General features: G+C 42.0%; 2 protein-coding genes across 2 annotated transcripts; one reads left to right on the top strand and one right to left on the bottom strand.

The window, feature by feature from the left end:
- The first annotated feature begins 734 nt into the window (after positions 1 to 734).
- LOC116932148 (putative GPI-anchored protein pfl2) lies at positions 735 to 21,597 on the top strand. The gene is made up of 2 exons (XM_032939917.2): positions 735 to 1,350; positions 17,490 to 21,597. The coding sequence occupies exon 2, from the start codon at positions 17,633 to 17,635 to the stop codon at positions 19,802 to 19,804; it is 2,172 nt and encodes a 723-aa protein (XP_032795808.2). The 5' UTR covers positions 735 to 1,350; positions 17,490 to 17,632; the 3' UTR covers positions 19,805 to 21,597.
- On the bottom strand, positions 21,443 to 25,051 carry LOC116932181 (cingulin). The gene is made up of 9 exons (XM_032939978.2): positions 23,957 to 25,051; positions 23,662 to 23,812; positions 23,404 to 23,595; positions 23,164 to 23,334; positions 22,956 to 23,075; positions 22,372 to 22,586; positions 22,115 to 22,302; positions 21,907 to 22,031; positions 21,443 to 21,721 (listed from the first exon to the last, which is right to left on the bottom strand). The coding sequence occupies exons 1-9, from the start codon at positions 24,904 to 24,906 to the stop codon at positions 21,650 to 21,652; spliced, it is 2,184 nt and encodes a 727-aa protein (XP_032795869.2). The 5' UTR covers positions 24,907 to 25,051; the 3' UTR covers positions 21,443 to 21,649.
- Positions 25,052 to 25,058: the final 7 nt, after the last annotated feature.

The raw sequence follows: 25,058 nt of genomic DNA, 5'->3' as shown, positions 1-25,058 counted from the left end.
TGATTCTTTAGCCTTGCATAAACGATGAATAACCAAAAAAAAAAAAAATTAACAAAAAAAAAAATGTCCACGCGTTCCATTAACGGTATGAGTAACGACCGGCTTTTCTTCAATGTTTTATATTTGGGGGGGTTTTTTCCCAATTTTGTTTTCAATCCTTCCCCTTCAAAAATGTTCTAATTCACAAGGACATTCGTTTTTGTTTCCAACCCAGACCTCCTGCTAGAAATTAAATTTAATGGAATAATTTTAACAAGTTCTTTGAAACAAAAACAATAACAACACATCAGAAGCAACGGGAATGAAACGTCGTGTATATATGCAAAATATACGAAACAATTGAAGACAAAATTCTTCAATTCCTTTTTCTTTTTCGAAAAAGGAGACTCGTCAGACCGGTCTCCAGCACACGACTGCAAAAGAAAAGAGCATCGAATCACGTCTATATAGACGCGAAGGCTTGCGTATATATATACGTGTATATAACTGTATATGTACAAACACTACGGGCCCAATCGTTTTCACCTGGACAAGAAAGAAAGAGCCCCCCAAAAAAGAGAAGCCGTTTGTTGTTTTCTTCTTCTTCTTCATTTTTTGTTGTGTCGGGATAAAAAAAAAATAAAAAGGTGGGCGAGCGGGGAGTGTTGGCAGTTGAGAAAAAAGACTGGGGAACCAGGTTACTGTGTACACACACCTGGGGGCGCGAGCCTTTAGTAAGGTAGTAGTGCGTCTACCTGGCTCGCTTCCACTTGTTTCCGTTCAGTTGGTCCCTGTCTACCTGGCGGATCGGACACCACGTTCTGTGTCGCTCTCAGTTTTTTTTTGCGCATTTAGTTTTTGTTTTGTTTTTTTTCAACATTCCTCTTCAGTCTGGTCCAGTGTCTCACGTTGTCGACGATGTTCAATGCGTTCGATTGAAAAGGAAATTGAGGGGGGCAAAAGAAAAACAGGAAAAGTGTTCACGTTTTGTTCAAAATTTGGTGCGATCTCATCAGTTTTTTTCTGGGGCCAGTTTGATAGTGTTTGTTCATTAGCCACTTGAAACACGTGTCGTTTTGATTGAGAGTGACTGGCGTTTGCTTTTGGCCGAGTGACTGGAACGCACGCACAAGCCGCGTTCGATCAAAACAAGTGGGCAGCAAAATTAATCAAACGTTGGCCATTCAGACAATCGAATAGCATTTGGGCCTATCCAAGGATAATTATCATTTGCCGGACGCGTCGGGTACAACGACGTGGCCTTTTTTCTTCCGAGAGTTGCCGTAGACCGACACACGGACAAACTGAAAAGCGACGGCCAGAATCTGCGGCAAGCCCATCACGCCCGGCCCATTTTTAACCCGCCAAGTGGTAAGTTTTGATTTAATTTTTTTTCACTATTAGCTCTTATGTATGTTTATGTGTGTGTGCATGTAATAAGAAGGTGTTCTTCTACGGACTTAACTACCAGGCAAAAAATGATGTATTAAAATGTCTGAAATGAGATGTGGTGTCTACCGTAGTAGACTGGGTCGACGCAATCGAGAGAGAAAGTTGCCTCTTTTTCTTCTTTTCTTTTCTTTTTTGCGCTGATGATGGGAAGGAAGGCAATCGAGAGAGACTCTATACACGCAGGGGCTTTTGCGCACTCGCACCCACACAGACATAATTGCGCAAAGTTATTATTATTAGAGTATATACAATCCTATATCAAGTGAAGCTTCGCTAACGCGCAGCATGAGCGGAGAAAAAGAAAAAAAAAGGCATTATTATCATCGACCTTGCGAAACGACTGAGGTAGCTTTCTCGCTTCGCGGTGAAAAAAAAAAGTGACGTCATTTATGAGCCGCACGGTGATCATTTTGAACGTGAGAGTTCCGAGAAAAAAAAATTCAAAAAAAAAAAAACCCGCACAAATCATTTTTTTTTAAAGGGGGGTTAAAATAGAGAAAACGGAGATTCATTTTTTTTCGGGCTGGGTATTATGAGTTAGTGTTTGTGTAGTCTACGTATACGTGTTTGTATGTTCTTGGTAACAATTGTTTGGCCTTTTGACTGTATCAGCTGACTGGCTTCCCTCTTTCTATTGGAAGTGGAGCCTTAACGATAGATCACGTACAGCGTCCGTGTTGTCCATACGGCACGACAGTTCCGGTAGCGATTTCAATCAACACCCCTTTTTTGGGGTTGGGTTTTCGGCCTTGATTGACTTGCGTCCTAGCTCCTCTATCTAATTGGTTCGATTGGCAGACAACGCGTTGAATTGTTTTCTTTTCTTTTCTGTTTTCTCCCAATACGAAATGATCGTTTTTGGCCATTTAAACCAAAAAACAAGCGCAGCGCGTAGTTTTTTTTCAACGTTCAAACAAATGTGGGTCAACGCTGATAGACACGCAACCGGTTGTCGTCAGTGTCGCGCGTGCAACTCTATCACACGAGTTGCGCAGTTTTTTTTTTTTCAGGGAAGGGGGGGGGGGCTTTTTATTTGCTTCTTTGGCTTCTTTTTTAAGTATCAGAAAACCAATCGGAATGTCTCTCTATACCCTTTTTTTAAAAGTTTTTTATAGATGCTTTTCCCTTTTGTTTTGTCTTTAGTGCGCTAGCCATCAGCACGGCGCTCTAATGGCGCGTTTCTCTTTCGTTTTTTTTTTTTTGAAAAGAAAAACAAAAACAAAAGAAAATCATAGCAAACTGAAAACGCAGCTGTTTCTCGGAAATCTCACATGAGCCATCGAGAAACGTGGACTTGTCATTTAGGGCATGGTTGTCGTACAAGCATATGTAAGACGCTTGGGCCGTCAGACAGTCGATGACGACTATGAACAGATTACACTAGACGATTTATAGATGCAGCGGTCGTATGGCGAGAGTGAGCCGAGGCAAAGGAAAGAGAAGGAGAGAGAGAGTCAACATAACCAACCGCTGCATGTTGACATCGTTTTATTGTCCATTTTCATTACGGTTGGGGGGCGTCACGGACGCACGCATATTGAGGTCAACGCCGTTCCGCCGGCCAGGCTGATCAAAAGACAGTTTGAATTTAGCGCGGGTGAAAAGAATCCAAAACAAAATCATGATAATAAAAAGGGGAATTTTCCTTCTTGTCCGCCAATGGCCAACTTTTGCTTTCCGCGGTTTTCCACATGCAGGTCTGTTGTCCCGCTCGATTTCTACAACATCAGTCCATTGATTTGTCTTTCAACGGGCTGTTGTTTTCTATTTCGGTGGAATAGCGCACTCGTTTTTTTTTTGCCATCGAGACATCAGCAAACAAATTGAAAAAGAGAAGCGAATAACAACACAATGGAGGAGGAAACCAGGACAGTTTTCGGGGGAGGTGTAGTGAAGCATCGCTGGGGCTAACGGCAAATCGTTGCAAGTTTTGGCTGAAAATTGCCATTATACACATAACACTTTCAGCGTTAGGTAAACTCTCTTTTTTTTTTGTACCTTTTCTTCTTCTTCTTGCGGTTTTGTACTTGGAAATCTTCTTCATTTTCCTTCCTCCCTTTTATGTTTTTTTGTTTTCTGCTTTTCCTTGGGGGTAGAACCGAATGAACTAGAAAGGGAAAACGGTTTCTCTTGTAGTTTTTTTTTTTTTTTGCTTCGTTGTTATAACACAACTCGGGTAATTAGACGCTTCGGCACGTCATCAATTACAGGTGATGGCCAAAAAGAAACGTGCCAATAGATGCGGTCGTTTTTTTCTTGTGTTCATTCCGCGCCTGCGGGTGAAGCCGAAAAAAAACCGCACTGTTCTATTTTCAGAAACATCAGCGATTCCCTATTCAAAGACGCTCTCTGTTTGCCCCGTTAGGGCGTGTCCATGTTGTTTTTTTATAGTTTGAACGCGGTTCTTTTCAATTTAAATAAGACACACATTTTCTTGAGGGGGGGGGGGTTGCATTTCCTTTTTGCGACGAGCTGCTTGACGTTCACTGAAACGGAATTTGAAAATCTCTTTCATTTTGAGTTTAGACGAGGGACGAAGAAGACCCCCCCTTCATTTTTTAAGGACGCCATCTAAACCCCCTTCGAGTGTGCCATCAAAGCCGGATGGAAAACAGAAAATAGAGAGACAGTGGGTAGGGGAGGTTAAAGGAAACGGCAGGTGGATAGTGATGGACCGTGTTTTATTTATAGATTCCGGTCTACCTGATGCGGAGGCGGCAACAGCAGCAAGTTGTGTTTCTCTGCTCGCCGATGTTTGAAGAGGGGGGGTCTTATGTGGGTCACCCTCTGGAAGTAGGTCTGTTGGAATGGTGTTCTCTCTTTTTATATACGCACACCTACCCTCTCGCGGTTGGTATATTCTTCCGAAGAAGAAGGAGACAATCTTGGGTTTTGTTTTTCAACAACCCCCCCGGCTTTATACCGTTATATATGGTCGTGCATGTGCCATGTTTTATGTTGTATATACAAATTACAAAACGTACAGAGGGTTGAAACAATAAGAAGAAGAAGAAAAGGGGGGCATCCGGGAGAAATGGTGGCACCGGTTTGTTGCTGTTCAGAAGCAGCGGCGCTCATCTTGATATAAGAGTGTCATCATCATTTTCTAAAATTGAATGCAATGTCTCGCAATCAATGTCCAGGAAATGTCTGTACTACCGTTGATGCCGCCCCAATTCATCGGAAATCCAAATTTTTTTTCTTTGAATTTCAATCGACGGGTCGAAACTAAATGCGACGCTGTTTTTCTGTCGAATTCTGCGTACACTATCCGTGTGATTTGCATATCACTGAAATACGCAGCCGACACGTTCATGGCCGAAATTGTCATGCAAAATCGTGATGGATTGCATTTTGAAAATGCGAATTTATTTCGCTTTTTTTTCGGGGGGGTGTTTCTTTCAGTGTTCGAAAGAATAAATGGCAACGCAATCCGCCAGAAGCTCCGAGCAAGCCCCTTCTGTCCCACCCCCTTTGGAAGAGAAAAGCCCTTCTAGCAAAAGAGAGAGTCTTCGTCAAAGACAGTGAATACACACACACACATTGAAAGAGAGAGAGACAGCAGATGGAAACAGAGACCTTGTCAAGGTGCGCAAATGAGAAATTCGCTTTTAATGATGATGGGTCTATCCCTAACTCTACCAACTTGTTTTGATTTTTTGCGTCGCCGACCTTAATTATTCTTCCAAACCCCTCCACAAAAAAAAGAAACGAAAATATACAGACGTCCCTGTAATGGCTTTGAAAGATCACAATAGTCATCGACCCCATTTTGTTATTTTTTAAAATTCAAAGTGAAGATGGAAAGCCGGTCCTCCTACGCCATCAGTTTGCCCATCTGCCCAAAAATCAAACGAATCTTTTATTTTAAAAAAGAAGCGATATAGAAATGCGTGTCTAACAAGTTGCGCATGCGCAGCTCTTGTTGCGCATATTGGAAAAGAAAAAAAACGAAGGAAAGCTCCGTGAAAATCAAAACAGAAAACAAAAGCAAAAGCAAAAATGTAGGCCTTGCAGCTATTGGTTCATTCCCTTCCTCCCGTTCGTTTGCCATCGTGCCAATCTGCGCTAAGCTGCGCGTGATCGTGACTCGGTCAGCCCTTGGTCTCTGCCAGTGAAAACAACTCTGTTCCATCTATTTAAAAAAAAATTGAACAAGTCGAGACTTGATGGATCGGGTTGTCGTGCCGGGGGGTTCGTGTCCGATGAAAATCAAATGCAAAAACTTAAACAAAAAAAAAACAAATTCACGACTGGGGGAATAAAAAAAAATACAAAAACGGGCGGTGCTATCGACGGCGTCAGAACGAAATAAATGCGCGTGTGGGCGGATTATTTTTCTCGGAACCAGACGACATGGTGGACCCCTTTTCAGATGTACGGTGTATTGTTACGCAACGAGTGTGTGTGCTGGTACCCAGAGAAGGACAGCCGTTTTCTCCTTCAACTGTAATTACGAACAAATAAAAGAACAAGCGAATGTTTTCTTCAGCTAGACAATGATGGAGAAAGGGGAGCCAGTTGACAGTGATGTAGCAAGAGCTATATAATCAAAGCAGTTTGTTATGAATAAAGCAGCAATAGCAACAACAACCAAAATCTGGTTGACATGTACGGCGGTCTGATGGCGGCCTTGACAAACGAGCCGTGCAAAAAACAAAAAGAAATGTAAGAAATCAAGAAAAAAAAAGGGGGGCCGAATAAACAAATAGTTACCAGCCTCGAACAATACACAAGAGAAAAGAAAAAAACGAGACCGCAAAGAAAAAACAAGTTGGAGCGGAACAACCTCATTGAGGGACCAGCGGGAGCGCACGGACGGTATGTTGTAGACGGACCTATATACTCGTTCATTCATTCATTTTTGGTTGTTGTTGTTGTTGTTGTTTTCGTGGTCGAAAAAAAGGCAAACGTTCAAACGGTCTCTGACCAACTTCCGGCCGACTTGTCATTGTTCTTTCTCTTCGCATTCATCCGGGATGTAATCACGCTCTCTGCACTCCGCTACTTCCGTTCCGCTCAAATTCGAAAATCAGTGAACATTTTTTTCTTTTCTTTTCAAAGTCAAAAAATAAGATGAACGTTGAACATTTTTGAACGTTTAACCGAGAAGCTGAACGCTCGGTCAAAGGTTTTGTTTGTTTTTTTTTCAGGGCCGTTTAGCGATGCATAGTAAAAAAGACGGATATATAAGAAACTTCCTAAAACGGACGTTATGAACGTCCAAAGTAAAAAAAAAAAAAAATCAGTTAAAGAAAACGGGAAAAAAAAAAGATAATAATCTTTGTGAAAACGGTGTCATGCTGATATGCACGTTGGCAACACAAAAGATGCAACGTGATAAAGAACGTAACACGATTCTGGTGGATGTGAATTTTTGGTTTCCCTTTGAATCCGAACAATCCGGGATTTTCCCTTTTACCTTATAGGGAACCATGATTATGCAATTTAAATTATTACTTTTTTTTTTTCCTTTTTTAAATTCTTACATCACAAAAAGTAAAAAAATTTAAACTCTCCCCTAAAAAGCCGCAGACCGGGAGGAATGAACCGACTAACAAACGTTTAATGTATGTAGGCTAGACAGTCAGGTTGAGAATGAGCATTCCTTCAATTACTTTGATTGGCAGCAGCCCAACGGACCAACAGAAGTAGAAATGACCACTCACAGAAAGCAACGCTAAATTGAATGGAAAATAAACACATAATGAATATGCAGTTTCTTGACTGTCGTCGTCTGTGCCATCTTTTATTGTCGCTAAGCAGCAGGAGACTGGGCCAACAACAAAAAGAGGCGATTTTGCAAGTGTTTTTTTTTTTTTCTATTTCCATCTTTATTTTCACCTGCAGGCGACACGTTAATCTTCAGCGTGACGGACGCTTCTCGTCTTCTCCCCACAGTTTGACTCTCATTTCGCCTATCCCACTTTCCTTTTAAAACTTGTGTGTGACAAAAACAGGAAGAGGATCTGCTGAATTGATTATTATGATTTTTTTTTAACCCCTTTGGCTTCTGGTTTGCTGTTGACTGACGGATAAATACCTGGCCGACCCCACTGACCTAAATACGACCCTCCCCGCTTGCCATTTATGCAAAGCTATAAATAAATAGAGACGTAAGCCGTCCGTGTTCCAGTGCTCTCCCCTCTTTTCACCATTGATTTCTTGTTAGTTTCGTCCCTCGAGTAGATCGAATAAGAGCGCTGCTATGGCGGTGTTATGTTCTTGGCGGAAAATATGTTGTTAACGAGTTTTCCAGCGAAAAACAAAACACAAATATAAATGTTCCCCCTTTTTTTGGGATTTGTTTTTCTTGGAGACTTTGAGTTATGGAGCGCACAGTTGGGTTGGCATTTTACGGACGACAAGTGATAAACACTGGCTGTTGCGTTTTCGTCCTTAAGAGATACGTCGAACAGTGACACACGTCTTCATTAACATGTATACCCAATACGTTAACAGATTGCGGCAGTTTCGGGTGGATCCGCTTCCTTAAAATGCCGGGCCAATCCCAGCTGCCCGTTTATGGGTGTCTGTCGCAAACAATAACCAATGCCAAAGATTGTCAAGCGATTTTTAAACAAAACAAAATACAAAAAGTCACTCGTGTCACGTAGTTCGTTTTAATATTCACCGGTTATTCAATTGGCCCCCAAGATGCCGCGACTCCAAACTGTCTGTGACGGACACGAGAAAGACGTTGAAGACGGCCCCAAACGTGTGTCTCTAAAAGGTGGGCGACAAGACAATCGTTTGCAAAAGAGAAACGATTTTTATTTAAAAAAAAATTATAATCCAAAAAATAATAAAATCATAGGGAGAAATAAAAGAGAGAGTACACACCTAACTGGATAGACTGATGCGTGAGATGAGTGTGTGAAAGATCCAGCTGCGACAACGACGACACTTTAGGCAACTCACGGCCGCAGTGGGTGCATCTCGATGGGGGGGGATTGTGTATAGAAGATGCACAAAGAAAAATAAAAAAAAGGAAAATGTATTCTGATTTTTTTCGTAGGGGGAGTGGGGATAGACCAATAGGAACGAGGAGAACCTGCACGACAACATTAAAAAAAAAAAAGAACATCATCAGCCAATAGGTATTTTCACGCAACTTTCTCTTGCCGTCTGCCGTTTGTTTCTTGTCTCTTATTTCGCTGTGTTGTTGTTTTCGCTGTTGTTGGAAAAGAATTTTGAGAAAGAAAATTAAAAGGAAAAAAGGGACGTGATGTTGAGAAACGATCGACTTCGTCATCAGACGAATGGATGCACAATTTTTCGGCAATAAAGAATTTTGATTTTTCAATTGAATCGCCTGTACGAGCCGTCGTGCTGTCGGTATATCAGCTGTTTTTTTGTTTCCTTCGTCCTATTTATTTGATTTTCTTCAATTATTTTTGGATGTTTTATTTTGATTTTTCTGCTGGGAGACACTTGCCACTGGCAAGAGAAAATGATGTGGCATAAATGTCGGGGAAATTCCGCCATTGTTGCGCCTCTTGATTTGAGCCATTGAAGGGCCGATTTCGAATAACGCCGACGCTGTTCAACGTTGAAACGGCAATGGTTCACGGTTGCGTCGCTATTGTCGGCGTGATCTAGAACATCGAGGAAAGGGAACGTGGGGCAATTGCCGGGTGTTTATGTGGTCACCAATTTCATTTCATGAAAAAAGAGAGAAGCTTTAAGGTGTAATCATTTATTTGTCTGCTGTTGGCTGTGGTCCGACATCGACAAGTCATCAGCCCATCGGGTGACGCAACATTCTTTTCGAGACCTCATTCGTTATAATCTGAACCAACTTGGATATATCTATACATTTTTTTGTTTTCTTTTTCTTTTTTTCCTTTTTTGTTTTGATTTTTGGGTGTGGTCAGCTCCGCGTTCGGTGAAATCTCGCCGCGATATTTGTAACATTGTTTTTGCTTTTTGGCTTTTCTTTGCCAGTTTTTTTGCTTTTCTGTTCGGTTTTCTCCATCTCTTTTTGTTTTTATTATTATCAAAGATTCTTTGTAACTCCCTTTTCGCATTCTCATTTGTTTCGGTGTTTGATATTTTCTCATTTTAAAACACCCCCCCACTCCTTCAACAGAATCGTGCAGTTATTTTATTTATTTATTTTTTTATACGTTATGAATTGAGGAGACTGGGTATTGCAGTTCTATCATGTTAATCCATTCCCATTTTGAATTATTATTTTTTTCTTCTTCTTCTTTTCTTTCGTTGTTGTCTGAACTGCTTTGTTGAATTTGGGCTGCCTGTTTGGATCGCGATCTCCTGGAGGGTTTGCTCTCGTCATCGATTGGTGTGCAACAGTGCAAGCAGACAGGTATCGCATTCTAATATTAAAGAGGTGGACCACGCCCTTCTTTTTTTTTGGGCTCCCGTTTTAATTGGGTCAAGTTAGGGGGAGAACCTGCTCCTGTACAGCTTATAGCTTTTTGGTACAGCATTTGTTTCATTTCAATTCCAAGAAGTCAAGCCAAATCGGTTACTGGCCAGACGCAGCTCTTTGTGTTATCATTTAGCTCTGCAGTTAATCAGTGAAGTAAGCGAATAATCAAAAAACAAAAAGGAAAAAAACGTTAAAGGTTTATAGAAACGAAACACTAAAACAGCCAACCAACGAATACGAATTACAGAAAGACATTAAAAAAAGAAAAGAAAGAAAGAAGGAAGAAACGAAGAGTGATTACACCATCGGCGAAAAAGGCAGCGTTTCCGAATTGCCGTCAAACGAGTTGTACACGCAAGAAGGTGTTGTCATCTGGGTCTTGCCGGCGACAGTCTGCACGTTCATTTTTGACGTACGTGTTTTTTTTTCGTTCATTTTTCATCTTTACACGGCACAGATGTTCGAATGTTTTACATGTCGAGTGCTGTAAAAAAACGCGGGAACGCCCAAGCAAGTGAAGCGTCATTTAGACGCACACAAAACAAGGGCAAACAGGGGGAGGAAGAACAAAAATGGAAGATATTGCGACAAGCATAACTACTAATTGCACAAAAGCCACACACACACACACACACACACAAAAACACTGTAGAATTAACCTGCGGCTATTCACGAAACGCGCGTCTCAACTCTGCACATGTAGCCTTAACATGTACATGATACTGTATATGGAAAGAAGACAGGAAATAAACGAGAGACAGACACAGAGAGAATGGAAACAAGTTAAAAATTGTGTGCTTGAGAAGGTGTGTTGCATAACGGTGAAATAGCTACCTCGGAAAGTGAAAAGGCTTTTCTCTTTGGTTATTTACGTGTTGTTATTTTTCTTTCCCGTTATATTTAGCGATGAGCCCGCGGTGGGGGGAGCCGTTCGACTGGTGCACGATTCCCGACATTTTCGTGATATCGTAACCTAGTTTTTCATCTTTTTTTATTTATTTTTATGTTTACTTCTTTCGCCTTCCTCGTCCGTCCCTTTTCCTTTTGGGAATTCAAATGTATGTAGGCTCGAAAATGCCCATGGAACGGCAGGTTATTTGAATGTAACGTGAATGGAAACGATCAGGACGGGCAGAGGCTTGGACAATGAAAAAGTATGGCCAAGTCAAAATTCTATAGGTGCCTGAGATTTACGGAAGTTGTAGCAGACACGGGTCACCGTTCGCAAACGGCCATAGGTCGTCTGAAAGAAAGTTGGTCCAAACACCGCCCCCTACGTGAAAATAACAAAAGCTGATTCACATTTCCCCACATGATTAGGGGATTTCCTTTCGATCCGTTCTGACGATTTTCAAAAGACCTTTTTGTTGCAACAAGCGTGAACGGGCCATATAGCAAAGCAGGGGGTCGTTTCAATCAAAAGGCAGTCGCACACATTGTATATTTGTAGCGAAACGGGAAATCATTTTGTTTTTCTTTTTCCTGCAATAAATCGCAGGAGGGGATCCACCAAAGGGGGGGAAAAACCAGGTGAAGTTGAGGTAAGAGACACTCGTCGTTCCGCTCACGATTTAAAAAAACAAAAACATGGTACTTTCTTCACGCCCACCTGCCGGTTGGAAAAGGAAGGACCCAATGGCTAAATCGCTAATGAACATTTCACAGTTTGTACCGCACGTCTTCAATATCTTTGTGTTTGTTTTTTGTTTTGTTTTTTCTTGCTGTTTTCTTACCTCAATAACACGGCCGCAGACATTTCGTGAATGATGGATCCGAATGTATATGCGAGTCAGCTGTCCTCGTTTGTTCTGCCTCACGAAAGCGCTGGTTTCTTCTTGCCTATTTCGTCACACACACACACAGCAGAAACTGAGCCAGTCTGCAGCAATGCCAAAAGTTCTCTGGTTTCTTGGAAGTGCCGAGGCACATAACACCGGCCAACAATGGCTACTCTATTGAATTTCCCTTTTTTTTTTGTTAAAGAAGCGGTCAGATATAAACTACTCCGTCTTCGTCAGTATCACGTCCCTGTCCTTTCGCATTTTCCCGTTCTTTTATTTATTTTTTTACCTCTTATCGATTCGTGGTAGGTATCGCTTGACAATGTGGCTGATAAAAATCTGTCTTTCAATTCGTTTCTAAGAATAATAGCAGCTTTTATCGACATGTTTTCGTTCTCGGCCAATCATTTCGAAGTTGGCGCCCATATACTGTCAAAAGGCACACGAGCTGCGGGAAGATATTTCAATGGGAGTGTTTCAACATATCCTTGACTCTACATATTATTTTATGTGATGTGTTTTGTTTTTTTTTTAATCTAGACGAACGAATCTATAGTGCATTGGCTGCACTTCCCGCACAAATGCGCCTCTGGCGTCATTTTGCGCGCGCTGGTTTTTGAAATAAGAAAGAAAAAAACAACCCAAAAGCAACGACGCTTTCTATTTCACGTCGACTCAAAGTGATATCGTGATGTATTTGCGCCAGTCTTTTTTTTTTTTTTATTTTTTTTCCCAACCTTCTTTCGTATTTTATTTATTTATTTGTTTCCGACTACACGCATAGCTGTAGGCAATTTCGCTCTGGTTGATCCGGCAACAACAACAAATTGAGACGAAGGAAATTGTTAAGGGAAAAGCGGTTGACGACGAGAGGCGATTACGGCATTTCAGTCAACGTCCGTCAGACCGTAAAAATGTTGGCGGTTGATGCACTAACTCCTCCCCGGCACGAATGATTCACGTTCCATGATAACAGACAGAGAGTAGCTCTTTCTTGAGAGTACCCGCCAACGTTCTTCTGACCGACTTGGTCTTACGCCAGTGCATTCTTTTAGCATATTCTTCCATTTTTCTTTTTTTTTTATCCAAATTTTCATGCAAAAAAAGGAAAAAAAATTTTTAAGAGGAACAACGTCCATGTCTCTGACTGCAGGTTCGGGTTGCGTGCGTGTAAAAAAAATAAAAATTCCCCCCCTTTTATTCCTCCCATTTTCACTCTTACTCTACGCAACTCCCATCGCTTATTTTTTTTGGAGGGGATTCTCTTTCTCTTACTGCTACGGTGCGGCTTGCTGTCAGTTGTTATACAACCAAACGAATATTTTATTTATTTAGATTTGAATTTTTTTCTTCACGAGATTGATCCTTCTGGGACACTCGGTTTTCTCCAAACGCAGCACACGAATACGCCAAAAATGGTTGCATAAGCGAAAGATGAGCGATGGTGAAAATGACGATGCGTATGCATGTCTGCTGTACGAAGCCAATCTCGTGCCTTACATCACTGCTGGCTCGGCAACAAAACACAACCACGCCACTATACACACGAATTTGTTTAAGTATGCCGGAGCGAAATGGGGTGGGCCACATTTACATGGCCAAAATGGAATACAAAGCAACGCGTTACATGAACCAAGAAAAAAAGAAACTCACCTTGACTCGGTGTATGTATTAAAAGAGCATATAATTGCACTGTGTCGTGCACTTATTTCATCTCGGACGACGGGTGACGACGTCCACACACAAAAAAAAGACACGAAAAGATGGAAACGAGAACCACCAAAAGAAGTTATAAAGAAAAAACTCGTCTCGACCAGCTTTCACCTCGATTATATTCTGTATGCGCCGTTTTGTTTATGATGCGGGCTTTTCCCCCACCTTTGGAAAATTTCACGCACTGTTCGTACGTTGCAGTCACCGGTGTAGAGATATATATGTATGTAACGTTGTCTTTGCTATACGTGCCCCAATTTAGATTTAATAATAAAAAATTCGAAACTCAGCGGGGTAGACAAGTTAAACAGTTGGGTCCTAGGTAAACTGGACAATTTACATAACGTTAATCCATCGTCAAGTTCGGATTTCATAATCATTTCATCATTTTTTTTTTGGGTGGGGGGGCAATTTTGAAAGTGTGAACGATATAGAGTCACGAACAAAGAAAAAATTTGGAAAAAGTAGAGTGTTTGATGTTCATCTTTGATTGTCTTTCTACCGTGCCCTTTGGTGCTCCGTCTGAAGCAACACTTGCAATGAAGCGGCTAGTGGCACGCGGGATTCTCTCTGCCGCTTGCAAGTCTTGGCATGACGCGTTGCACTTTCCCATCGGCAGACCGCCCAAGTGAATAACTGACCATTTTTATCGAAGAAACAGGTTGTGACTTGTATTTTTTAGGTATTGATTTCCTTGCCATTCAAATGCTGCCCTCGATCCGATCGAATCACAACTCTTCGTAAAGTAGGTGACTCTCAAATGCACAAGAGACAACGTGTTGGTCTCTGATCGAAACGAATCGACTAGTTTGTTTAATCATTTTCCTGATCTATTCGCTTGTCTGCGGCTCTCCGTCTCCGAGTTGCTACGCCGATTCGAATAGACAGAAAGATAACTGAACTTTGATTTGGGTCTCTAAAGTCACGACGGCTCTCTCATTCTCCCAAATCAAATTGTTATCGAAAAGCAAATTTTTTTTGTTTTTTGTTTATTTGGCTATTTTGTTTTTTTGTTTCGTTTGTTTTTGCTCTTTTTTTATATGCATGGCAAGAGGGGAAGAAAATGGAGGGAAAGCGCTGGCGGCGCGACGTTGGAAAATAAAAGCGCACGTAAAAATGTGATGGATATCGGCCCGTTTCACCGTTATGTTGATAATCAGATGCTGATCGAATTTAGGAGAGGCTCAGTCGTGTCTTGCACTTGCCAGTTGAAACGTATTTATTCGCCTATATTAAATATAATCACGAAAAAAGAAACGAAAAATCAAAAAAAACGGGGTCACTTTGAAAGCACAAAAAATAACCAAAACCAAAATGCTGAATCCATTCCTTATTTTTTATTCCGAAAAGAAGAGCCTCGGCTCTGTTCGGGTCGGCACCTATTATAAACGCTTGTGTTAAACCTGAAACAGGCAGAATCTTTAATGAACTCTGCTGGAGAATGGAAGACAAAATGTCTATTGTGTGGCAGGCAAGACCAAAACGAGTGGCTATATAGAGAAATGCTTTCTGTTTTTCTGGTTCTGCTCTGTTCTTGTTCCATCTTCACATTTTCTTGTTTTTTTTTTTGCCTTTGGTTGTTTTCTTTATTCACTCAGCCGCCGTTTTTGTTTTGTTTTTTTAATAATATAACATGTAAAGTCACAACAATATTCAGCTATTTGCCCAACGGCAAGACGGTGACGTCAGCATGTCGTAAAAAAAAAATCTGATTTAGAAAACGAACAATTCGACTAGAAGAAATTAATGCTAACAAATTCAACTGTCAAAGTTAACCTGGAATCATCGGCGTCAAACTCTAAATGCGGGTTTCACGCGTTTTTGTTTTGTTTTTTGGAATATTTATTTAGAAATTGGCAAAAGTACCAAGAAAAAGGAAACACAATTCTGAAAAATGTCTGGCGTGTTTTTTGTCTACAGAGAATAAAAGAGAGTCGCTGCAATCAATCACGAAAGCTTGCCTTAATCAAAGGCGAGTCGCTTTTCACCTGTCCAAAATAACAACCATACGTAATTTTCGTACAGAGGATCGCCGTGGGAAGATATGCCACAAAGAGACTTTCCATTGACCCGTAAAGAAAATATTCACTACACACACACACACACAGAGAAATACTATAAAATAATAATTATAATAAATTAAAACAAAAAAAATGATAATAACTACTTGAAAAAAAAACAAAAAACAATTTGAAAATGGCGGTTTTCCCTTTCGTTATTATCGTTTTGCGAGTGGAATATTTATATTTACCCACACAGACCCATTAAAACTGCATTTTTGTTTTCTATGCCTTGCTTTTTATAGTCAATTACATCAGCGCCTCGAAAAGGAGGTCGACAGGATAAATCCAAAAAAGAAAAAAGAAAGAAAGAATTGGCCGTAAAGTTTAATTTGCATTCGTTCCATTAGTTCACAAAACAAGACTTGTTTGCCATCCCTTTTTGATCGCATCTCCTTATACGATAGATCTGATAAAAGGCCGGTTTCCGAATGATTTCGAGGAAAGGGAAGTGATTCGGATTAAAAGCAAAAACTGCAGCTGCCTTACGAATTTGAAATTAATTTTGGTTTGAAAGCTGTCCTTATGTCACCATTTCTTGTTTTTATCTCCGGCCGCGCAAGATGATGAATAAAATTAAATGGGAAAAAACACATAAAAAATAGAGGCGGCCAATGTCTATGGAGCAACTCATCGTCAGACGTAGAGAAGAAGGGCAAAGAAAAATTGATCAAGAAGAAAGTTGGCATCTACTTGTGCTGATTTCCTCTTGCCCCCGCAGTCCCGCCTTTTGCTGAGGACGATCCCGATCGAGGTCAGACGCTATAGTGCTGCCTATTACCTAAGCATTCGATCAAAAATGGGTGGGAAAAAAAATATTAAAAAAATAAGAATCTGAGAAGGAAGAGAATCGGTCAACTCCGTGATCGGGTTATCAGACAACGCGATGCTTATCGTCCAATCTAAAAGCCTTTTGATATGGACCGTATAGGGTACAGACGGTTTGCTGGCAAATCCGGGAAAGAGTTGCGTGATGCTCTAATTATAGGAAGGAAGGCCAGAGGCGTCGCCGAGAGATCGCAATCGTTTCCCTACTGAGAGCCGATAATAATAACGAAAGAAAACCGCGTGAAGTCACGCGTGAAAGTTTTTTCGAATTTCATTTTTTTTTTTTTTTTGCCGCCCCAGTCGTATTTTACCGTTCCGTTTTTTGTTTTTTTATTTTTACGTTGGGTATAACTAACGTAAACGAGCCGAGTCATGTCACTCGGTCTTGTTCGTGATCGGTTTCAAAAGCGCTATTCGGCCGACTTTTTTATTCTTCTATTCTAACAAATATAAATTCACTGCTGCCTTATTTTTATTTTAGAAAAGAAAAAAAAAAAGCTCTTGGCATCGGCTGATTTAAACATGGCCGGTAGTCTTTTCACGAAAAAAAAAATGCAGCGTTTCTTTTTACATTTGATATATCCTCGCCGCCTGCATTGGGTTGTGGTCGTATGCTTTTGTGCGCAGCGTTTCAATAAAATCATCATGTCACTTTGAAAATTCGTACACCTGTGTACAGCTACTTTCGTTCTAATTGGACACTTGCGTTCCGATTCCCACCCAGACCACACACACACATGCACAGGTAGACGTGTATGTTTTTTGTTTTGTTTCCAATTCTTCGTAATGTCTTACTTTTCTTTTGCCACCCCCCCTTTGTGTATTTCTCTCTTGATTTTCTAAACTTCCATCGGCGAGAAACCAATCCACATCGTTAGACGTGTTACCTTAATGGACAAGCACCAAGTTCCCCTACTTTTTTTTTCTTCTTTTCGTGAAACACGTACACCGAAAGTACTTTGACACCTGAGTTGGAAATAATAATAATAAAAACCTGTCGCCTTCTTTAACAGCCCTTATTTAATTTAATTATTTTTTTTGTTTTTTTGTGTGTGTGTGTGTGTTTGTGTTCTTGCCTTTCATGGTGTTCGAATGGCTGAGAATAATGCTGCAGGGTGGGCAGGATTCTACTGGTTATGTGTTGTTAGTTGCTTTTTGGGTGATTGCAGGTCTTCAGTCGGTGCGTGCATACTGTTATATTAGGGCAATTGTGATAACTTTCTCTTTTGTGTCTTATTTTTGTTTAAATTTCTCTCTCTCTCTCTCTTGCTTGTATATCAGGTTGGATATGTTAATCGGCAGGTGAAATTGGCTTGGCCTCGTCCACAGACTTCAGCAAGAGGAGCCAGGAGAATACCCTACCGATATTTAGCGAGAAAACCGGTTTGCGCACAGGCCTGGTACTTATCCTGCCGATCTTTACGATGGATTTAGCCGGGGCGTTGCGAATGGACGACCTGTCCAAAACAGACTTGTTTGATTTCGTCTGTCCGGACACGCCGGCCGCCTTCCGCCTGAGGGATCTCGGCTTACATTTGTTCCCCGTTGAAGAGGAGTCGTCAGTGGGCACGGCGGCTGGACACCATCAACAGCAGAATAGTGCGAGTGGCAGCGACGGTGGCGGTGGTAAACAGCAACTCAGCAGTCACCATCATCACCATCAACAGCAGCAACAACAACAACAACAACAGCAGCACCACCACCACCACCACAACCACCACTCTGGCGGCATGCATTTTGAATGGTTAGCCGGCACGCCCAGCCCGGACGAAGGCTTCGGCAGCAGCGCTAACAGCGTCGAAGGTAACAGTAGTAGTGGTAGCAGTAGCACTAGTGGCGGCCGCACAGACGACGTCTTCTGTGACGATTTAGACAACAACGGCTGGAACAAAACTGGTGGCAATAGCGGAAGCGCATCTGGCCAAGAGTACCACCAACCGCAATGTGCTTCGTCCATGGAAGCTGATTCGACGGTTGAACCCAAACAACATCAGCAACATCATCAGCATCAACCACAAGACATGCAGCAGCAGCAGCAAGAACAGACGAGCAATTACTTGTCTTGGACGTCGAACGGCGAACAAGAGCATAACAACAAGGGACAATCTTCGAATGTGAACGTGGAGCCGATGGATTTAGATGCTCTGCTGCAAATTGTTGGTTTGCCCAGCTCGGCGGATGGCATGTCATCTGGCGGCCACATTCACACCGGTAGCTTTCTCTTCGGGCCGCACGACACGCTCAGCAACAATGGGGACCATTACGGCTCTGACCAGTACGGCGATTCTCCAATGGTCGTCAAGGCCAGCACCGGTTTGCACGACGAGAACGAAGGCAATTCGAGCGGTCAGCTCTTTCGCAACGATCCGTTTCTTACCGCCACCGACGTCAAATTCACTCTGGAATTCGCCACGATGCCGACGCTGGCCACGCTATCGCCCCTGCCACCGGTATCGACTCTGAAGCCACTGGGCAGCACCAATTTCAGCGGCGATTCGCTATTGCGCAGCGCTTTACAAGGGAAACAAGTGGCGGTGGCGGTGGTACCGGTGACGGCCACCGTCACTGCCACCAGCCCGGCGTCGGCTTATCCATCGAGTAAGCCGTCAGCGCACCCGGAGCTGCGCAAAGCGCTGTCTACGCCTGTCCATAGTTTCAAATCGGCCAAAGTGGACAATTGTTCCGTTCATTCGGCCGATCCGGCGACGCCTCCGTTGACGCCTCTCAGCAACGCCTTGTCCGGCACTCACACGTACGGTGATTGTTCCAGTCCTCAGCAACAGAGACACCACTGTTTGGTGGACAGCAACGCGGCGTCCAGTCCGATGAGTGACGCCAGTTCTAGAACTTCGCCGGTTCGTGCCAACGTCCTGTACGACAACCGACACGAAGTCGCCGGCTCAACGTCCATCAAAGAGACGGGCCCCACTATGATGACGATAGGTAACATTTTCACGGGCGAGTACCAGTACGACGGGTCGGATCGGACGGCAAACGGCAGCCACCCGGTGGCGGAAGAGAATTGCATGACTACAATCGAGGACCTTCTCATGTGCAACATTGAAGATTTGGACAAATTGAAGACCTTCGAAAAGGAAGTGGCCGAATCTTTGAAGAACATTTGTGCAACGACCGCGCCCGATGCAACCGGTGACTTTACAACATCGGCGGCGACCTCGACGGGCGCGCCGTCCATCATGGCCGGTAATTCGCCGACGGCGACAGTCACCGTCAGGGTGGCAGGTGCGCAGCCGGTCGTCAAGACGCGTAAGAAGCGCGGCTCGAAAAAGAGGAAATTGGCCGAATTGGCAACACAGTTGTCCAACGACGAGGATTCCAGCCGGTTGCTGGAACCGGGGGAGGCCGTCGGGGTGGAGACGGGCACTCGGCGAGAGCGGCTGCTCCACTACTGCAGCATTTGCACCAAGGGTTTCAAAGACAAATACTCGGTCAACGTGCACATACGAACGCACACGGGCGAGAAACCGTTTTCGTGTCCCCTGTGCGGCAAAAATTTCCGACAAAAGGCTCACCTGGCCAAGCATCAGCAGACGCATACCAAAATGTCAGCAGGTGTCGCAAAGAGTAAACGGTGAGAGTCAGGGAAACTATCGACCTGCCTTGCCCCCACCGTCTCATTCCTTTCGATGATTTGGCAATCCGCCCATGTTGTCCGTCAATGTCTCCCTCTCACTGTTTACGACTCGCACTGCCTGCATCGCGCAATAAAAACAAAAACAACAAAATGATGATTGATGGAAAATTTAACTTTGATTCGATACAAGTGAAGGAGGTATACCAACCGGAAGGCAAATGGAACTCAAAAGATCCGGCAGCAGCATCAAAGCAATCACTTGGCCACATGGTGTTTGTATGTTTCAACGCTGTGTTTGACATCGATCATCGAAACATCTCTTTTCGACTGTGATCCGTAGGCGATAAACGAAGATGACTTTTTTTTCTTTCAAGTTCTGGTATAACCTTCCTATTATGATTTTCTGTAATTGTGTTTTTGCATGCGAAATTTCGGCATTCTACTCTAACGGGGAAACAATTTATATCTAATATCTCTTGTGTTTTGTTTCTTCCATGAGACGAAAAAAAAAAATAATAATAATAATAATAATAATAATAATAAGAATTAATAATCATTCAAGAAAAAATGATGAAAAACGATGAAATCGTGTTTATGCTGTTTCTCCGTCTTCTGCAGTGTCCCCCATTTCAGTGCGTGCTGTCCGTGTTCGCTTTCCAATTCAATGACCAATTTATCTCCGTCTTCGTCCATCTAGATAGAAAAGAGACACAAAAATCGAACAAAAAAAAAAAAAAAAAAAAAAGGAAAAAGGAATATAGAAAAGAAACATATTATATATAATAAAACGACATTGTTCATACATTTATTTTTTTGCGAATTTTTACGTTTTCACTTGTATCTTGGGGGAGAAAGACCGAGGGAAATATTGACTTTCTTATTCTTTACCCAGGGAAGTGTGATTAATGTTGTTGTGTCCCAATATGGAATTTATTCTCGAATAACGAGATCCCATGCAAATATCTAAAAAAATGTATGTAGTTGTGAAATGTTTTCTATGTTTCACAATGAGAAACCAAACGTTGGTGCCCACCAATTCAGACCCGCCCCAACATCGAATGGTAACAGACTACAAATTGAGAAAAACAAAAACAAAAACAAAAAAAATGAGAAGGATTCGTCCCTATGTTTAAAATACGTTTTTTTTAATTTTTTAAAACTACATCGGCATAGTCTCCCCACCCCCCATTGTGTATCAATACTCAAGCTTTTTGCTAAGGCTTCGTTTCGTTGGGTGCATTGCGTGTATCGACTCATATGTCCATCCTAGAACTAGTCATTCCTAGGTTGTTGTTTTTTTTTGTGTTTTACTTTCCTTTTTTTTTTGTAGAATTTAGTTTCCAACAAATTTTAATTCACCTCCAAAATTATCAAACGTCGAACCACTGATTAAATATCACATTCTAAGTACACCGAAATTCATTTTTTTTTAAATCTCTGAATCTTTCAAAAATGTCTCGTTTTTTTAAGTCGATTTTTGTAGTGCCAAGTAGCGCGCGAGCTCATACAAAGCTGCAATTCTCTCACGTAACAATCCATCCTTCTGAATCTACCACTACATGTTTTTTTTAATAAACCGAACAACACGATCATCGCCAAAATGAACTGTCTCTTTATAGAATGTGTTATATCGTTTTTCCCCCCAATTCATTTGGTGTTCCGTTGTGTAACGAAGAGTAACTACATGTGTGCCCAACAGAAAAGTTTAGCAACAAGCCCCTCTCTCCTTTCACGTGTCCTTCTCATGTGTAAGTCTGGCACTTATAAATATACAGAAACATTTACTTTTTCCAATTTGGGAGGTTGAAGATGTGCAAATCATTTCCAGTATCCAGACGGCTACGTATCACTTAGTCCTCCTTGACGTGGGCTCACTCCGCTCCTTCGAATCTTTTGAGGAAGGCTGGGCGCCATGTCTCTGCATTGTCACGAAGAGAACAAGTGAATACAATTTAAAAAAATTAAAAAACTAATAAATACAGAAATTATGCTGGACAACACAATAGCCATACTACAAACCGGTTCCTTGCAACAACAACAACAACAACAGAAAAAAAAAGGGTGGAATTTGGACAGCTTTTTATTTTTTTCACTCTCGCTCACCTGACTGACGTACTTGCGAAACTCGTCCTGGATAACTAGCACGTTGGTATTCGTGTTATCGCTAGTTAGCAAGGTGGCGTCCGAAATTTCGCTAGCAGCAATCGACGGAGCTGTTTGTCGGCCTCCTGAAAGCAGTCACAAGAGAAAGTTTTAAAGTCAAAGGCTCATTTTTTTTTTTTTAGATGATGGTGGCTCTCAATTACTATACCCGAAGAAGGTGTTATCTTGTTCACCGTGTTCCACTGCGCTTCGGCCAATTGCCTCATTTTCCGCGTAAGCTCATCGTGCTCTTTTTTCTGGCATTTAACTTGTTGCAGCAGCGTCGAGCACTGCGCGCTCATCGCCTTCATTTCTTCTTGATGACGCGCTTCTTTGGCTTGCGATTCCTCCAAGCTCCTGTTTCATTCATTGTCGGTTAGTCTCGGCTGGAAAGTAATGTAACTCTAGTTCAATATGAAAACTTACTTGGCTTTCAGAATACCCAATTGGTGCTCCAATGTGTTGATCAAATGACTCATTTTTGATTCCACCTCACTCTGCCAAATCTGGAAGCGTCGATTTGCTTCCTCCTCGGCGTTCTTGGTAGCCTCTTTGATACGAACTTGGCTATAGTTTTCGTGCTGCTCTTGGCTGGCTTCAAACCGCTGTTGCAGTAATTCAAGTTCCACAACCGATCTCTCCTAATAGAGGTACATAGATTCAACGTGTGTTAGAAGCTTGTGCTCTTTGAGAAAAAATCTTATCCTATAAAATTATTTCTTGCCAAAAATGAATTGACTACATTCCAATTAAAAAAGAAAAAAAAAGGGGGAATGATGAAAAGATAAGAAAGGGCAAGGAAATGAAAGCTGTGTACGTGACGCGAGCCATTATTTCTCACAATCCACAGATACGGATATCGCCTCAAGTTACCCAAACATAACCAGCTACTGTCAGTCGGGTTAATCTTGGTCCGTTGACATGAACAAATCTGACTGCCATAGCCATTAAGGCAGCTGTATGCAGTGCAACCACCTTAAAAGGCTTTATCACGCTCTCCCCACGCTTACCTTTTCCCTTTTTAAATCTTCGATTTGACTCTTTATCCGGTGATTCTCCCGTTTCAAGTCATCAATTTTGTTCTCATTTTGTTTGACCTCCTTCTTGCTGTCTTCTAATTGTATCGTTATCTAAGGCAACAACGAATACCATTAAATCGTTAATGAAGAGATCAGTTACACATGTGGAGAGAGAGAGAGGGAGAGAGCATTTCTTTACTTCTTTTAGTTGATATTGGCTTTGATCATGTTTCTCTTTTAAATTTGCGTTTTCCTCTCGAAGATCGCGAAGGACTTCGTCATTTTGGCGCACGACAGCTTGCAATTCCATGGTTTTCTTTCGAGCTTCGGCAATGGAAATTTGTACTTGCCCTTCCAATCGCGCCACCGTCTAATTTCAACATTCGATTGTGTTCCAAAACATGATCAAGGGGGTTAGTACTAAAACGTGAAATATTACCGTAGTGAGCCGATCTTTTTCTTCGTTGGCTAAACTGAGCCTTTGGTTCCAATCACTTTCGACAGTTTTCCACTGTTGCTGGGCTTGCATGAGTAAGGAATCCTTACGCTGTAGGGCTGCCTTTGCCACAGCATGTTCTTGTTGTAGGGAAGATATATGGGTTTGCAGCTGCTGTATAACTTTCTCGCACTCCTGTTTCAGAAATTGAACAAAAGAGGCATGTAAGTCTGCGACACTCATGTGCGAATTAATAATTACCTGACGTCGATGCTGTTCTTCATTCAACGCGATCGCTATACTGGCAGGGGATGAATGGATGGATGGGGCAGATCGATCCGGCGTTCTTCGTCCACCAGGTACTTTTAAATTCTCCATCATTTCAATGAGAGAAAGTTCACCTTGATGTTCGCTTGAATGCTCCATGTTTGCAAGATACACAGTTAATTATTTTTGCCAAGTCACGATGTAAGCCGGTAACGTGCCAAGGCGCAATGGATGCTGTTTTACTAGGGACCAGCAGGGCGGGCAAAGATCGATGAGTGACTGTCGCAACTTTTCACTAATCAAGATTCCAATTCTTCCTTTTGGTTTTAAAACAGCGTCAATGGTGTTCACAATGCTTGTTAGGAGTCGATGAATTTCCGTGGGAACACCAAACTTTCGACCGAAGGGAACGTCACAAAGCACTACGTCAAACTGCTGTTGTTTAAAAAAAATGATACGAGAATCTCCACAAACCAATTCAATCCGAGGATACGAGAGGCTGGTATTTAAATTGGCTTGTGCAAGTTTGAGCTGCAAAAGGTCACAATCGACACCTACTGCAGCTTTACAGTCAAACTGCTTCACGGCTTCAACCAAAATTGTTGCAGCTCCACACATAGGATCTAAGAGCACATCATCACTGGAAAGACCAACTGCCATGCACATAGCAACACATACGGTGGATCTAACTGCAATATGATCCAGGTAGCATCTGTCAGATAATGGCTTCTTTGTTAACTGTAGTCCCACTGTAAAAAAATTGTTGTTGAGATGAAGAAAAACCTCCAAATCTGGTTTGTGAAGGTCTTTAACTAAGCTGGAATTTTGCTGGAAAATGCTGCCTGCCAGTGAAGATACACGTTGGAAGAGAGATGACTTGCGAAAGATCCCTGAAAGTCTAGCATTGATTCTGAACTTTACTGGATCATCGCTAGTTTTCTTGGCAAATTCTTTCCATGTAAGCAGCGAGTCATCAAGAGAGCTACTTTTACTGCATAGCTTGTTTGTAAGCCAGTCATCAAGATCATTTATAAGATTGGGCTCTACTTCATCATGAATGACATTAACAAAAATCCTTTCAACGGTTTTTAGGGCTAGAAGCGAAGCTGCGTTACAATCGCTCTGGAAAAACACTTTCCCAGTCAGCGTTTTTTTAACAGTCACAGTAGGTAGTGCCTCAAGTTCCAAGACAGCAAAATCATTTAGGCCAAATCCAACTGTACAAAAGAAATCAGGCATCTTCTGATTCTTTCAGCCATCTTTTATTTTACACTATATAAACTGTATAAATGCTCATCAGAAATGAAGAATGAACGTCTTAAACTCTCTACGGGAATTCAAACACAAACCTGTTGGATTTGAAAATTGAATTCGCGTCGTCTGTTTTAACA

The sequence above is a fragment of the Daphnia magna genome, linkage group LG10 (assembly GCF_020631705.1).
Source record: "Daphnia magna isolate NIES linkage group LG10, ASM2063170v1.1, whole genome shotgun sequence".
NCBI lineage: Eukaryota > Metazoa > Arthropoda > Branchiopoda > Diplostraca > Daphniidae > Daphnia > Daphnia magna.
Note: the sequence above shows the minus strand (reverse complement) of the source record. Positions and strands in the feature narration are given on the sequence as shown.